Consider the following 14,909-nt stretch of genomic DNA (forward strand, 5'->3'; position numbering starts at 1 on the left):
GCAACCAACTGGGCGTTTAGTGCCTCGCTTAAGGACACTTCGCCGTGTGGTCCATGTACCAGGGGATTGAACCACTATCCCCCTGGTTAGTCAGGTTAGTCAGCTTTGCTGACATTGACAGTAAATGTAGATAACTTTGGTCTTGTCAAGAAAACTATCTGACAGAACTTTGAAGCTGAACTTGACAGTCAAAAATTTTGTCCTGATTTCCCAAACTACAGTCAGCATCATAATAACAGAACATGTGTTTGTTAATCACATGTTTAAGTTGTAGTTGTGTTAAAAGGAATTTGCGTTAATTTTGACAGCCTGTAAACACAACACACAGCATCATTAATTTTATATCTATCTGAAGGTTCCAGTTTCTAGCCATAAATCAAAATGTAGCCATCTCTAGCTTAACTACAGTAGTCTGTCAGGGTTCTTAAACTGCAGTGTTGTGAATTGTTCCTGTGCCCCTGAAGCTCAGTAGCATTGTGTTTGTTGGTGGATCTTTTTTATGGGTATTCTCACACATTGCAGTCAGACAGTCAATTTAAAAAACTAATTTGATTTAAATTGGAGTTTATAAATGGCCTTGATAACTGCAAGACATGCCGTGTGGATCAGTAGGCTAATATGGGGGCACAATCCAGGGAATTAAGATTGAGAGTGAATCATGTATAGTGGGTGATAACATCCTCACTCATATCTCATCTTCATCAATTATTTTTTTTTTTTTACGATGGGGCCTCAAGTAAGGTCAACTCAAGCCCGCTGATTGACATTTGGCATTTCTGTGTTTTTGCACTACTTCTTCTGTTATTTGCTCTTCAAATTACAAAGTCAGGTAGAGGGCAAAAGCACAGGGGCAAAGATTTGTGTTCCTGCCTAATGAGATGCAGAATATAATCAATCTCATCTTCTCAAAGGCCACACTTAAGACATTAGAAGCCAGTGAGACTACTCCATGGATCACTATAGCTTTCTACGTCAGTAAAACCTGAGATGGACACAAATCAATGATCTGCTGCTTAAAGGGGAACTACTGTTTTTTACAACCTGGACCTTATTTCTAGCATAAAATACAATCGTTTACTCACCCATATAACTTTTGTGTTATATGCACTCCTTCAGGAGATAATTTGATCAGAGTATATCCATTTAGCGGGAGTGACTGGTGCATCGAGATGCAGCCTCTAAATAACGCATTCTGCCGTGAAAATTGTTCATTTCGCCAATATTTTGTTACGATATGCTAGTGCTATTCCCCGTTGAGTCCGGAGTTACCTGTTATCTCATCATGTAGGTCAATCTACAGACCCCGGATGATGTTTTCTGACCTGGATGATGTCATCTCTGAGTGGTGCGCACACCCGCGATGGTCGGCTTGTTTACCTGTAATTTGCTACTACTATGGTTTGTCCACAACCTCAGAATCGGAAAAATATTCAGCCATGTTGCAAAAAAAGCAGTAGGACTCCAAATAACTCCAAAGTCATATAGGTGAGTAAACGATCATATTTTATGCCAGAAATAAGGTCCAGGTTGTAAAAAACGGTTGTTCCCCTTTAAGGTACAGACATCAAATAAGTAACGGCAACACTGTGACTGACTGTGACACCCTCTCGCGTCACCTGTGTCTGAGCTAAAGTGTCACCTGACCACAGCGGAAGAGGCTAGGAAGCTAGGAATAGCTACAAATAGTTGTATATAGCTGGCTTCTCCTGAATCATGCGAATCAGTTGGTCTATGATTTATTCTTTCCAGATAATCATATTGTTGTGAAAATATTTGTGTATTTGAATGTTCAGATGAGATGACGTTGAAAAATGAGGAGGGTCTTCTGTGTGCCCTTTGAACTTGGTTGTTTTGTTTACTTCCCTAATTTGCACTGGTTCTCAGAGAGATCCCTTTCACAGACTCATCAAAAATGTAACCACTTGGCTTTGGATGGTTTGAGAAGTTTGGGGGTTTTGTGTTAAATGAAAAGAATACTTACCGTCAAAGGAAGGTGTCAGGTTGTCAAAACCTGGGTATCATACTGGCACTGGTTTTGAAAATCAAACAACATATAGCCGGCCATATTCATGACAGCTAATTCATCTCAGACTTTTACTCAATCAGCCTCCTCCCAGTGAAACAGCTCCCTTGAAAGTCTTCAGTGGGGTGGAAACTTTACACCTAAATGTTATGTTTAGAGTGGAGGATCACTTCAACTGTTAAGAATATAGTTGCAGATGTTTACACATCCCTCACAGTTTTCTCCTTCTCATTTGAAAAGACTACAGAAAAAGTACATAATTCCCACTAATGCACTATGAAATGAAAAACAGCTGCTCTTGGCTAAGCATTTTTCCCCACCTCAGCATGAATATTAAGAGAAGGTGATGTGAATGGGTCCCTTGAAGCAGGGAGGTGGTTTGTATTGCACATCTGTCACCTTGTTCACAGTTTAGCCCATACACTGCCACTGCTGCTCCCAGTCATCACACCTGTCTGTCTTGATGCCCAGATGATGATAAGACTGTTGGCTGTGAACGCACTCTTATAGTGGTGTGAAAAAGTGTTGGCCCCCTTCTTGATTAATGATGATTTTTTTTGCATGCACATTTAAATGTTTCAGATCATCAAACTAATTTAAATATTAGTCAAAGATAATACAAGTAAACACAAAATGCAGTTTTTCACAGCAAGTTTTCCTGGTCCTGAAGCAGCAAAACAGCCCCAGACCATCACACTACCATATTTTACTGTTGTCATGATGTTCTTTTTCTGAAATGTGGTGTTACTTTTACACCAGATATAATGGGACACACACCTTCCAAAAAGTTCAACTATTGTCTCGTCAGTCCACAGAGTATTTCCCAAAAGTCTTGGGGATCATCAAGATGTTTTCTGGCAAAACTGAGATGAGCCTTTATGTTTATCCAAAAAAGGTTTAAAAAAGGCAACAGGACTTGTAGGTTCTTTATGTTCTTTTGCTCAACAGTGGTTTTCGTCTTGCCATGCAGGCCATTTTTGCCCAGTCTCTTTCTTATGGTGGAGTCATGAACACTGACCTTAACTGAGGCAAGTGAGGCCTGCAGTTTTCTGGAAGTTATTGTGGGGTCTTTTGTGACCTCTTGGATGAGTTGTTGCCGCGCTCTTGGGGTAATTTTGGTCAGCTGGCCACTCCTGGCAAGGTTCACCACTGTTCCACATATTATTTGTGGATAATGGCTCTCACTGTGGTTCGCTGGAGTCCCAAAGCTTTAGAAATTGCTTTATAACCTTGAACCTGAACTCAGGTATGATAAACCACAGTGAAGTTATGTTTTAACGCGGGGGGGGCAAACACTTTTTCACACAGGGCCATGTAGGTTTTGATTTTCTTTCATTTAAGAACTGCTTTTTGTGTTTACTTGTGTTTACTATCTTTGTCTTATATTTTAATTTGTTTGATGATCTGAAAATTTAGGTGTGACAAAATAAGAAATCAGGAAGGGGGCAAACACCTTTTCTCACCACTGTACATTATTATCCCATTATACAATTTTATACTTCAGTGCCCTTTAACATTCTCATCTGGACAGATAGTCTGAGCCTGTCTGGATTCTGTTTGAGTTTGGTTCATTATCACAGTGTTCTACATGCTTTATATAAGTTCCCTCCTGAGACAATATTTGGCAAAAGGATAGATAATTGAGGTGACTTTAATTATCTACCTGTTGCACTGTAATTAAATATTAAACTATGAACTTCCCAGCCAAAAGTTTAATTGAGCTCTCTCTTCTCTCTCATGTGGTTGCTCTACAAATTTGATTATTAGACTACAGAGTACAACATATTAAATTCTTTGCTAATTTCCCCTCCCTTTTTAACCAATTATTGGACTGTTATACAAGTAAATAACTATTAATCTGCCAATGCGCCTATTGCATTAAGGAACATGGCCATGTGTAATCAGTGAATAAATGACAGTAGGCATAATTACTTTATTCTGAACCTGTTCAGTTCAGTCTGAAAGAAGCCTCTAAACCAGCTCAGAGAGATAACTCAATTTCACATTGCATCTTGGGTATCCAAATTTAAGCATTTTTTTCAGCTTGAGCTTTACTCTACACAGCAGTGCTCATTTTGGCAAGTGTTTTGCTTTAGTTTAGAGCACAAAGGTCTTATTACTTTTACTTTTTAAGTCATCTAAGTCGGTTTTAGTTTACCCAAAGCTTGACTGTGTATGTTTCTGTGCGTGTCTATTTTGCAGAAAGCCGATGACCGAGAGAAGAGACAGGAAGCCCATCGTTTCCATTTTGATGCAATGTGAAGGAAGAGACCTGCATCATGGGAGAACATCCTCTCCTGTCCTAATCCGCCTGCCACTCACCCAACCACCCTTTCCCTTTCACAGAGTTTCATTTAGACTAATTTCAAGGGCCACTAAACTGATTCTCATTTGCCCCAAAACGTTTCTTTTGGTATTGTTTTAGTCCCAGAGTCAGATGTGAAGTAATCATGTTCCATTTCTGTCATTCGTTCCAACATTCGAAGTACAGGCACTGCAACAAGGCTACGGAGAGAAATTCTAATAAAGACCACTCTGTAATTTAAAGCAGGAGTTTCTGTGGAGCTGCTGTAATTAGCAGAATGGTTATCAGTCGTATTATGATATTTTGCCAAACAGCCCAGTATTGCAAGCCATTTGTTTTATTTGTTTACTGAAAGGCAAGCACCTTTTGCATCAAATGTTGAAATGTGAAATGTTGTTTGAAACCCCCAGTTTACCCTCTATTGTCTTTGTACCGTTGATTTACCTCTGGCATTTGCAGTGAAATTAAACTGAACTGAATTGTGATATTGATTCCAGCCTTGCAACTGCAGCAAGACTCAGAAAAACAGAAATGGACACATGCAATATAAAGATGCTGCACAACATTTTTCTGCTTCCAGTCTCTCCAGTAAATGATGAGTGGCCATCGGGTTTGCTGAGTGCAAATTCATCTATTTCTCACCTGACTGTGTCATAGTGCATCATGGGAGTGCCAAAAAAGTTTCATCCTGCAAATCTCTAAAACTCTAATACTGCTCCACCAACGCCTGATAAATTGTGACAAACCTGGATGTCCTGCTGAATAAGGCATACTGCACTGTAGCCTGGTTCCAGATGTACCCTTAATTATTGTTGTTGTCTTTCAAAACATAATGGAACCAGGTGCTCTGGTGTGTTCAGATGTTTGTTTTACAAGAATAAGCTCATGCCTTTCCATGTCATTTGCGCTTTTTTAAAACTAATGATTACCTTTGTGTATGTCATTTATTTTATTTACAGGATTTGGCTTGCGAATGAATGTTCAAGCTACTAAATGTGTTGACTTAGTGAGGTTGAGAATAAAGGTGTTCTCTCTGCTTAAAATAAGGTTTGTTCACTTGCTGATTATTAGATTCATCTTGCTGCACTCTCTTTAAAGCTGCTGTTACACATTAGCCCCCCAAACCATAATTCACCACTCTTAAAAATTGCAGCTCCTTTCTTAGAACATCCTTTGTTTATTGTGTAGTTGGGAAGCTAGAGGGAAATCTGCACTCAGAATAATAATAACATCTGTATGTGCTCTCATTATCTATAGCAAGTGAAGCCACAGTGAAATTGAACTTCCTCTAATTTTCCAGAAGGTCCCCGGAGGCCCCTCTAAGTACCACCCTGGACCATGCAACCCACTTAACAATCTGTAGTGTACGTTAAGACCGCCATGCATTTAAACAGTTGTGCTCTGCTTAATGGCTGCCGAGGTTCAGACATTCTTACTCTTGTTTGCCATGCAATGAATGTGTCATACTCTCCATACACTATTTAGGAGGGTGGCTCCTATAGCTATGTGTGGGTTTGTGCGTTTGATAGAGAAAGAGGGACGCGAAGAGTAGGTGATGCGCGACAAGCTGTCAAGCTGGAGAGAGAAAGCAATAAAAGAACTGGAAACGAATGATTTAACTTTAAAATAAAAGCCCAAAATAAAATAGAGTCCGATTGTTGACACAACCCTTCAGTTACAACTAAAACTTCTGAACCATACAAGGAGAACCATTTCTATGTTTATTTGGTTAATCAAAATCAATAAATAGATATCAGCTAACTAAACATCAAAGATATTTCTAAACATCTTCCTTATCTTCTGTAACCGCTTGTTCCTGTTAACCCTTAACAGGAACAAGCGGGGTCTGCTGGAGCTATCATCGGGCGAGAGGCGGGCTTATTTCTAAACATCAAATCGAAATATTGATATCAAGGACTTAAAAATGGCTTCTTGTCCACATATACAGTATTACACGACATTAGATATCCATGTCTTTGGTATGGGTTTTTGTCACACATTCTTCTCTTTCGACTTGGTAAATAATAAATAAATAAATAAATAAAATCTGTTGATTTGAATCTGAAGAGGGTTTGGTGGTGATCTGAGTTTCTGTCTAATGTGCTGGAGCTGTTGGACAGTTTAGGACAAAATGCGGAGAGGAAAACGCAATCTGAAGCCTCCTTCCATAAAAAAAAAAAAAAAAAAAAAGGAATACAGTGCATTAAATGTCGTCGGCACAGGGGGTGGTGATTAGCACTGATGTTTCACAGCAAAGTATTTTGTGTGGAGTTTGCATGTTCTCCCCAAGCGGTTACAGAGGACGAATGGATGAATGAATGAACGAATGAATAATCTATTAGTTGCTTGACTTTAGTTGCAGTTTGCTAGTAAAGATTTATTCTGAAATGCTCTACCGGAAGGGGGACTTCTTGGTTAAATCCAGCTTGACGCTGCTCGCGACAAGCCACTCGTTGATGTAAGCAGCGCCTTCGGCTTAAATGAGCCTCGTCCAGAAGCGTTTCTTCGTTGAGACACGCACTGGGAGCAGACAAAGACGGACTGTTCTCCATCTGCTCTTCCTTCTGTCGTCCTCCGGACTCTCTCCCATTTATCTGTGCCTCTCTGCATCATCCGTCCGTCTGCGTTTACATACCGACCTGTACTAGCGCAATTGCCCGCTAGATCATTCCACATCCTCCACCAACTGGAACCTTTCAGTGAAGTGATGTCTGGCTGAAAGGCTTTGCAACTGCGTTCATCTCCCTGCCGTGAAGAAGAGCTGGGTGCTGTTGATCTCCTGGAGCGCGGCTCTGCATAATGGATTAACTGTTGTCAGAGAAAAGTTGGATTTTGTGAAGAGCTTCGTGGATCCTCCATAATGGACATAATTGGAGGGCGATTTTAGAAAGGGTCTCTTGGGTTTGGAATCACACCGCGGAAGGAAATGCACAGAGGTGAGTTGTGTACGAGCATCGATGGTGCACGTCAAGGTCCGGTTCCTTGGGTACGGAGCAGCCTTTTTTTTATACCGGAGTTGACGTTTTAATTGCAAGCGCTGTGGATTCCATAGGCTTTCACAAAGCAGTGAGGGTGTCATGAATTTCCATAAGCTACTCTCTGTGGATGAGCTTCAGCAAATAAAATACCCCTCATTTATTTCAGTTTCTCTTCAACTCAGACAGATAGTGGAAACGTCACTGTCCCTTTTACCTGATTTCAATCGTAGTTGTATTTGTCTTATGACATTTCCCTCTCGTGACAAATCTTCCTGATTCATTGACCGTATCGGCATCCCCACTCCACCAACTAATTCCAGAATCGGCTCATCTGCTTCCCAGTCAAGGTTCTCCTGGATTTGGCCGGATCTGGTTGGTCGAATCGACCAGAGCCCATACAACATTTACCCGATTGAAATTGTATTCCACTAAGGGAGCGCAAATCTTGTTCACAATTTTAATGACATGTAGGGTCATATACTATTTGAAATCTATATAGAGATGACAAAATTAGCAAGTAAGTGATAACCGGCCATAAAAAGTCACAAATATTCTCATTAAGTTGGCCAAATATGGAAAGATTTGCAGGTAAATATGTGTTGTTATTATTACTATTATTATTGTTATTATTGTTATTGTTATTATTTTGTAAATAGACCCTTCAAACTGAAACATATTATAAAAATGAATATAAACACCAGGTGCTCTTACGTGACGCTAATTACAACAAGGTCTTTTAATGGACAGAGTCTCCTCTGTGCTCCAAGTTGTAGACACAGACACTCATCACGATTGTCTTGTGCACACCAGAGCCCGTGCGCGTGCAGCTGCGCTAGCGACTCCCACTCCAGCTACCACTGTCTCGTGCCATCAACACCTGAGGCACGCGACGGGGCGTAGGGCTGCGGCATCTCACGAATTAGTGAGGCGCTGTTAATGCTTTGCTTTGGCCAGTTTACTGCAGTAGGAATGTCGTCAGACAAATACATTTCAGTACACTGTTTGTGCTGAACTGATTATACACCATTTAACAACAGAGTTAGCCTTTATCTAATTCTGCCTAGGCTAATTAACACAAATGCTAGTCTAATTAGCTTCCTCCCAGCAATCACCAATATACTACAGCAGTAGGCCTACTTCATTTTAACTGTGCTAGTTTCACATGTGGCTATTAGCTTTATTAGTGGTTTGTGGTCTAATCTTACATCATCACATGTTAGCCTATTCATTTGAGCTACTTTGGCCTATTTTTATTTATTTATTTACTTATAATTGCCTATTTGTAGCCTATTTGTTTTTTGTTTTTGTTTTTTGCTTCAAACAGTCGTAACTTATGGCTGTAGTTCATACAGCTATAAGTTACATCATCAGTTCAGTTTTAGCTCTGTGTGACAGGAGGCTCTGGTGGCCTCTGTTTTAGATGGCTTCTTCATCCTTGAAATGGCTTGTAAGCAAAATTGCTAAGTGATGTAAAAATGAAGTGACATGACTTAGGATAGTGAGGCTGAACCTGAGGTAATTCATCTTACTCTTTAATACAGTGTTTTTCAACCTTTTTTGAGCCAAGGTAAATTTTTTTCATTGAAAAAATCACAAGGCAGACCACCAACTCAAAATGTTAAAAGAAAAAAAAGAAAAAAAAATAGTCCGCATTCTTGTGTTGAAGCGAAGGGTGTTTCGTTTGGATATCATCCATCGCTGTATTGCCTCGCGCAAGAGACTTTGCTCGAGGTCCCCCTCTTTGCTTTCTTTTGACATCCACTAATACTCATTTCCTTTTCAGAAACTTCTCCATCACTGTCACCCCACGTCCACATGTACGAAAACGATCTTTTCCCTCTCCGTTTTCAATGGCATCGTTTCAAGAATATCCGCGTCCACACAGATCCGTTTCAACAGACTGAAAACGCTACTTCATATTCCAGGCCTATAGGTGGCACTGTTTCAGTTTCAGAAATTCACCAAAAAACGGAGAGGAAGAGGCGGAGCATGCGCATAAAGCTTGAGCGCTGTTTACAAATCGGCTTTAGAAGAAACCAAACTCAAGGAGAAATGATATTTTGCCCTGGTAACCATAATAGGCTCAATATCTTCTCCAGCAGGAACACGAGCATGTAGTCCGCCATTGTTGTTGATGTTGTTATGAGACGTCTTGCGGGATGTAAGAGGTGGAAGGCTGCTCGAGGGGTGTGGCGACGGTGGCGATGGTGGCGATGACATCATCGTATGCGTTTCTCTCCATTTTTCGCTGTCCACACAGAAACGCAAGAGGTGCATTTTCGAATTTTTCCACCCTGGGACCCGGTTTCAAAAAAGTGCGTTTTAGGGCTATGCGTTTACAGGATTCGTGTGGACGATCGGCCAAAACGATGCAAAACAAATGTGTTTACACCAAAAAGCGTTTCTGTGTGGACGGTGTAACTGTGTGTAACTAGCCACAATGCCACTGTCACGGCCACCTGTCACATCCATGGGTGCAGATCCCGGGGGGATCATGTTTGTGAAAAACATGAATTGTCCCCCCCAATAAAAATTATTCGAAATTGAACAAATGTATTTTCAGACTTCACATTCTTCACATTTTACATTCACATCTAAAAAGAAATGATTGGTATGGTGCCATGGTACGAGTTGCATACCGACAAAAAACAAAAATCACTTTTGTGTCCCCCCCAATCCTGACATCGGATCTACACCCCTGATCACATCCACGCATCACTAATTCTCAGTGATGGGAACAACGGCGTTAAAATTAAAATAAACGGCGTTACCAACGGCGTTATTTTTTCCATTACCGACACTGAAATGTGGTGCGTTATGTCGCGCCGTCAGCCAGCCACAAGAGCTGCGAAGGTGGTTTTTTTTCCCTCTGGGTGGAGTGGGGGGCGTAGCCGCATAAGTGATGATGATTGGCTAAGGTAGGGTAAGATTTCATGGTAAGCCAATCAGCGGCAGGGCAGTGTTCAGTTGGGCGGGTGCTGTTTACACACAAACGCGCTCATAGTGGTATCAGAAGCGATCAGAGATAGTCTGCAGCAATGGCGAGATAGGAGCATTCAGAGGTAAAGTTGCCGTTTTCAAAGTATAAGTATAGGCACTACTTTAACCTCATTGAGGTAAAAGGCAAGGACGTACACGTTAAGTGTACATTACGGTCAGAAAAAAATCTAATTCTTAGATGTATTTAAACATATATTTTTTTAAAGTAACGCAATAGTTACTTTCCCTGGTAACTAGTTACTTTTATAGTGGAGTAATTCAGTTACTAACTCAGTTACTTTTTGGGAGAAGTAACTAATAACTATAATTAATGACTTTTTAAAAGTAACGTGCCCAACACTGCTAATTCTCTTGTCTCAAAGTACAAGGCAATTAGCTACCTGCTGCCATCTATAGGTACACAGATATATTACACACAGTCACTTGACAATAGCATATTCATTCATTCATTCATCTTCTGTACCCGCTTATTCCTGTTAAGGGTCGCGGGGGTCTGCTGGAGCCTATCCCAGCTGTCATCGGGCGAGAGGCGGGGTACACCCTGGACAGGTCGCCAGTCTATCACAGGGCCAACATAGAGAGACAGACAACCATTCACACGCACACCTACAGCCAATTTAGAATCACCAATTAACCTGAGCATGTCTTTGGACGGTGGGAGGAAGCCGGAGTACCCGGAGAGAACCCACGCGGACACAGGGAGAACATGCAAACTCCACACAGAAAGGCCCAGTTGGCCCATGGATTCGAACCCGGGACCTTCTCGCTGTGAGGCATCAATTCAGTTCAATTCAATTTTATTTATATAGCGTCAATAACAATACAAATCGTCTCAAGACACTTTACAAAAACCCGGCCTGAAACCCCCAGAGCAAGCCTGAAGGCAACGGTGGCAAGGAAAAACTCCCTTAGCATCAGTGCTAACCACCTTGCCGACAGTGGCAGTGGTTAACTTTAACTTTATAGGGTTCAGACATATTTTTACCACTGCCGCTCTTCAGCCTGAAATAACAGATTTGTTTTTTTTTATGTGTTTTTTACTGTTACATTTAAAAAAATCATCTTGGGTCTAAATCCAACTTGACAAAGTCTGCTCATGTTTCCAACCAAGTCTTCGAAAAGAAGCATGGCCGGATTAACCATATGGGCAACTGGGCAATTGCCCAGGGGCCCACGACCTCTAAAGGGCCCAGGGCAGTGAGGGCACAAGCAGGGGCGGACTGGGGGGGGGGGGAAGTGGCCCGGGAGTCATTGACGGACCTGACCACTTCATGCGCGGTGTGGGGAGCCAGCAAGCCACCCGGCAACACAAGTTTCATGTACCTAGATGAAAAAAACTGCATTTGATGTTGTTTTGGACCATAATCATATAGTAATCATTAACCTGAACCCTTAAGTAGCCTACAGTAAAATAATTACAGCAGTATAGTGATTTTACAGCGTGTAGTGATTTTAATGCAAAACAGGTCATTGATACAATAAAATTTAGCCAACCAATTTGCCAGGCTGTTAGAACTGAATGACACTGACTGTCTATACCAGGGGTGGGCAGTTATTTTTGCATGAGAAACCGTAAATATCTTGGAGGGCCATGCCAATAGGCTGAACTCAATTCTGCGCCCGCAGCATTGGTATGTTTTATTTTGTGCTGGTGTTTTTAGTAAAGGAAGCAATTAGTCATACTTAAAGCTTGAAATGCTTTACAATGAACACATTCTCTTATAAAGTGCAGTTAATTCAATCTTAAATGAAATCTGTACCAATGAACTTTTAAAATATAAACTAAATTTATTTAGTTATTTAACTATTAATCTATTAGTATGATTTGTTTTTTTAAATGACCATGTATAATATTGATATTGGCTAATACTACACATGTCAAACTCAAGGCCCTTAATTGTATACGGCCTGCAAGATAATATTTTATATCTATCAGAACTGACCTGCATTTATTTTGTGTGCGTCAAGCAGGAACGTCAATCAGCTCATCCTCCCAACTTTATTGACAAACTTGTCAGTCTCATGGTTGCCTTGGCAACCGCTCAGCATATCGGTACGGCAGCGCGGTGCTCTGAAGTTCATACGGTTGACCAATAATACTGAAATATGTTAACGGAGATTCTGTCACAAAGACGTAGTAACGATGAACCAGTTAGCAGCGTCACTATGTCTTTGTAACCAGTTACCAGACCAGTTAGCAGACAACGGGCTAAATCTGTTCCACGGTAGCACACACGGCAAACAGAAAACTTACTATAAATGACAGCATCACTGCAGCCAAACACCAGTCTGTTAACATACATGCTAACATACAGACACACTGAAAGTGACTGTTAGCTAAATAACAGCAACATGTTTAACACGGCATTAGCATGCTTACTTAGGACACCACGCAAAAAAAATAAAAATAAAAAGTTCTGTCTGGATGATCTGTGGAGAACAAATAACCAGCTTTACGCGGGCCGGTCAGAGTCAGCCAAAGGGCCGTACACGGCCCGCGGCCCGTGTCATGCCCAGGTCTGGTCTATACCATGAGTAAACCACTGGAGGGCAACATAATAACAACAATAAGCCCATTTCAATAAAAATGTTATTTAAAAATAGACAGCGCTGGCTGTCAATCTACCAAAGCTGTCTCGCACCGTTAGCGCAGTGTGATTGGCTATCAGCATGGGCAGTGATACGTGAACACAGGTATAGCTTATCACAACAATAGCCGCCCGATCCCGCCCCCCAGCGGACCACAACGCTGTTGGCCGTTGCGATAGACTTTTTTCCCCCTTTTTCTTTTTCTCATGGCCCGGCCCACCAGGGAAATCCCCGGTGTCCCTGTACGCCAGTCCGCCCTCGGGCACAAGCAAAATATCTGGTTATATCTCGCTTATATGTTAAACTGTCAGCCGGAGCCGTTGCGCTGAATTTATACGCTATATGCACATAATCTCTGCCCCTGGCTGCATGTGACTGTGACCGTGAGCTGAGACTCTCCTCATTGGTCAGCCCGCATGAGGCAGGCCAAGGTGACGCTAATCAACGTGCACTGAGCAGGTTGCGTGACGTCAAGCGCTGCTACACAACACAACTCAAAAAATGCAAACATGGAGAAGCTAAGTGGGAAGTACGGAAGCCGAGAACGGCCATGGATTTTTTTTTTATGCACTGTTATGTCGTGATAACGACTTATTAATTCGCTATCTGGAGAAAACAAACTTTGTTATATCGAGATAATGAATTAATAAGTCGTTATCACGATATAACAAAGATCGTTATCTCAAGATAACAAATTAATTATTTCGTTATCTCGAGATAACAAAGATCGTTATCTCGAGATAACGAATTAATTCATAATGTGTTCGTCTTGACTTCAAACACATTATGAATTAATTCGTTATCTCGAGATAACGATCTTTGTTATGTTGAGATAACGAAATAATTTGTTATCTCGAGATAACGATCTTTGTTATGTCGAGATAATTAAATAATTAATTCGTTATTGCGAGAAAACAAAGATCGTTATCTCGAGATAACGAATTAATAAGTCGTTATCACGATATAACAGTGCACAAAAAAAAAAATCCATGGCCGTTCTTGGCTTCCGTAGTGGGAGCGCTAAACGGAAATTAAAAAAGGAGAAGGATATCAGGAACGCAGAAATCAGGAATTTCTTCACGCTAGTCAACGTTAGCAACTGTTCTGCTAAGGCAGCATCCGTCTACGAGGACAGCTCAGCTAGCCAGGACATTTCTTCACTGCAGGCACTAGCTAATGTTAGCCCTGAGAGCGAAGAGCCCCCGGCAGCGCTTCGAGTGCAACCGTTGAGGGAAGCAGTGATGGGTCTCGAGTCTCACCGCCATCTGAACTGCTCGTCCTCTTTTAAAGAGGACAAGATTCATATTTTGCACTTTGTAGCTTTGTTAAGGGCAACAGCAACAGTTTTAGCTTAGTTTATACTCCTGTGAGCGGTCTTTGCATTGAGTAGAGGTTACTGCTCTATTCTCAAATTTCTTCAGTGAGAGCTTACAGCATTTTTTAGTTTTTTGGCTCATGACTTTGGGTGGTCTGTTCTCGAAATTTGCCTGTGGTAGATCATATCCCCTCCTATGATTCTTCATTGCAGTGAAGACAGAAGAAATGCGAGTCCTGGAGCCCCAGGGTTGTGCATTTTAAAATGAGTTAATTCAAACATCCATGCTGACTGGTGCAGTTGTGTTCATTGGGGGCAGCTGTGGCTCAGTAGGTAGAGCGGGTTGTCCACGAACCAGAGGGTTAGTGGCTCAATCCCCGGAATGTGCCACATGCCGAAGTGTCCTTGAGCAAGACACTGAACCCCAGTTGCTCCAGTTCACTCCCAGTGCGTGGCACTGGTGTGTGAATGTGTGAGTGCTTGTGTGAGCGATTGGGTAGATGTGTCTGTGACTGTAAAGCGCTTTGAGTACCAATAGGTAGAAAAGCGCTATATGAAAGCAAGGCCATTTGTTGTGTTAAACATGCATCCTTCTCCATTAGACCACCCACCCCCCTCCGTCTCTCTCTTTCTCTCCCTCTCTTCTTGCTGTTCATTCTTCTTTCCTGGCTTCCATTTTGCAATGTGCCATGTTCACAC

General features: G+C 41.6%; 1 protein-coding gene across 2 annotated transcripts in view; it reads left to right on the forward strand.

Annotated features, from left to right (window-relative positions):
- The window catches only part of itfg1 (integrin alpha FG-GAP repeat containing 1), a 202,917-nt gene extending 196,978 nt beyond the window's left edge, over window positions 1–5,939 (forward strand). For both annotated transcript variants that reach the window (XM_084541942.1, XM_084541943.1), the window contains exon 18: window positions 4,226–5,939. In XM_084541942.1, coding sequence (XP_084398068.1) covers window positions 4,226–4,285 — 60 coding nt within the window. In that variant the 3' untranslated portion in view covers window positions 4,286–5,939. The remainder of the gene's footprint in view (window positions 1–4,225) is intronic.
- The last annotated feature ends 8,970 nt before the right edge of the window (window positions 5,940–14,909 follow it).

This window comes from Chelon labrosus, assembly GCF_963514085.1.
Source record: "Chelon labrosus genome assembly, chromosome: 3".
In the NCBI taxonomy this organism is placed as follows: domain Eukaryota; kingdom Metazoa; phylum Chordata; class Actinopteri; order Mugiliformes; family Mugilidae; genus Chelon; species Chelon labrosus.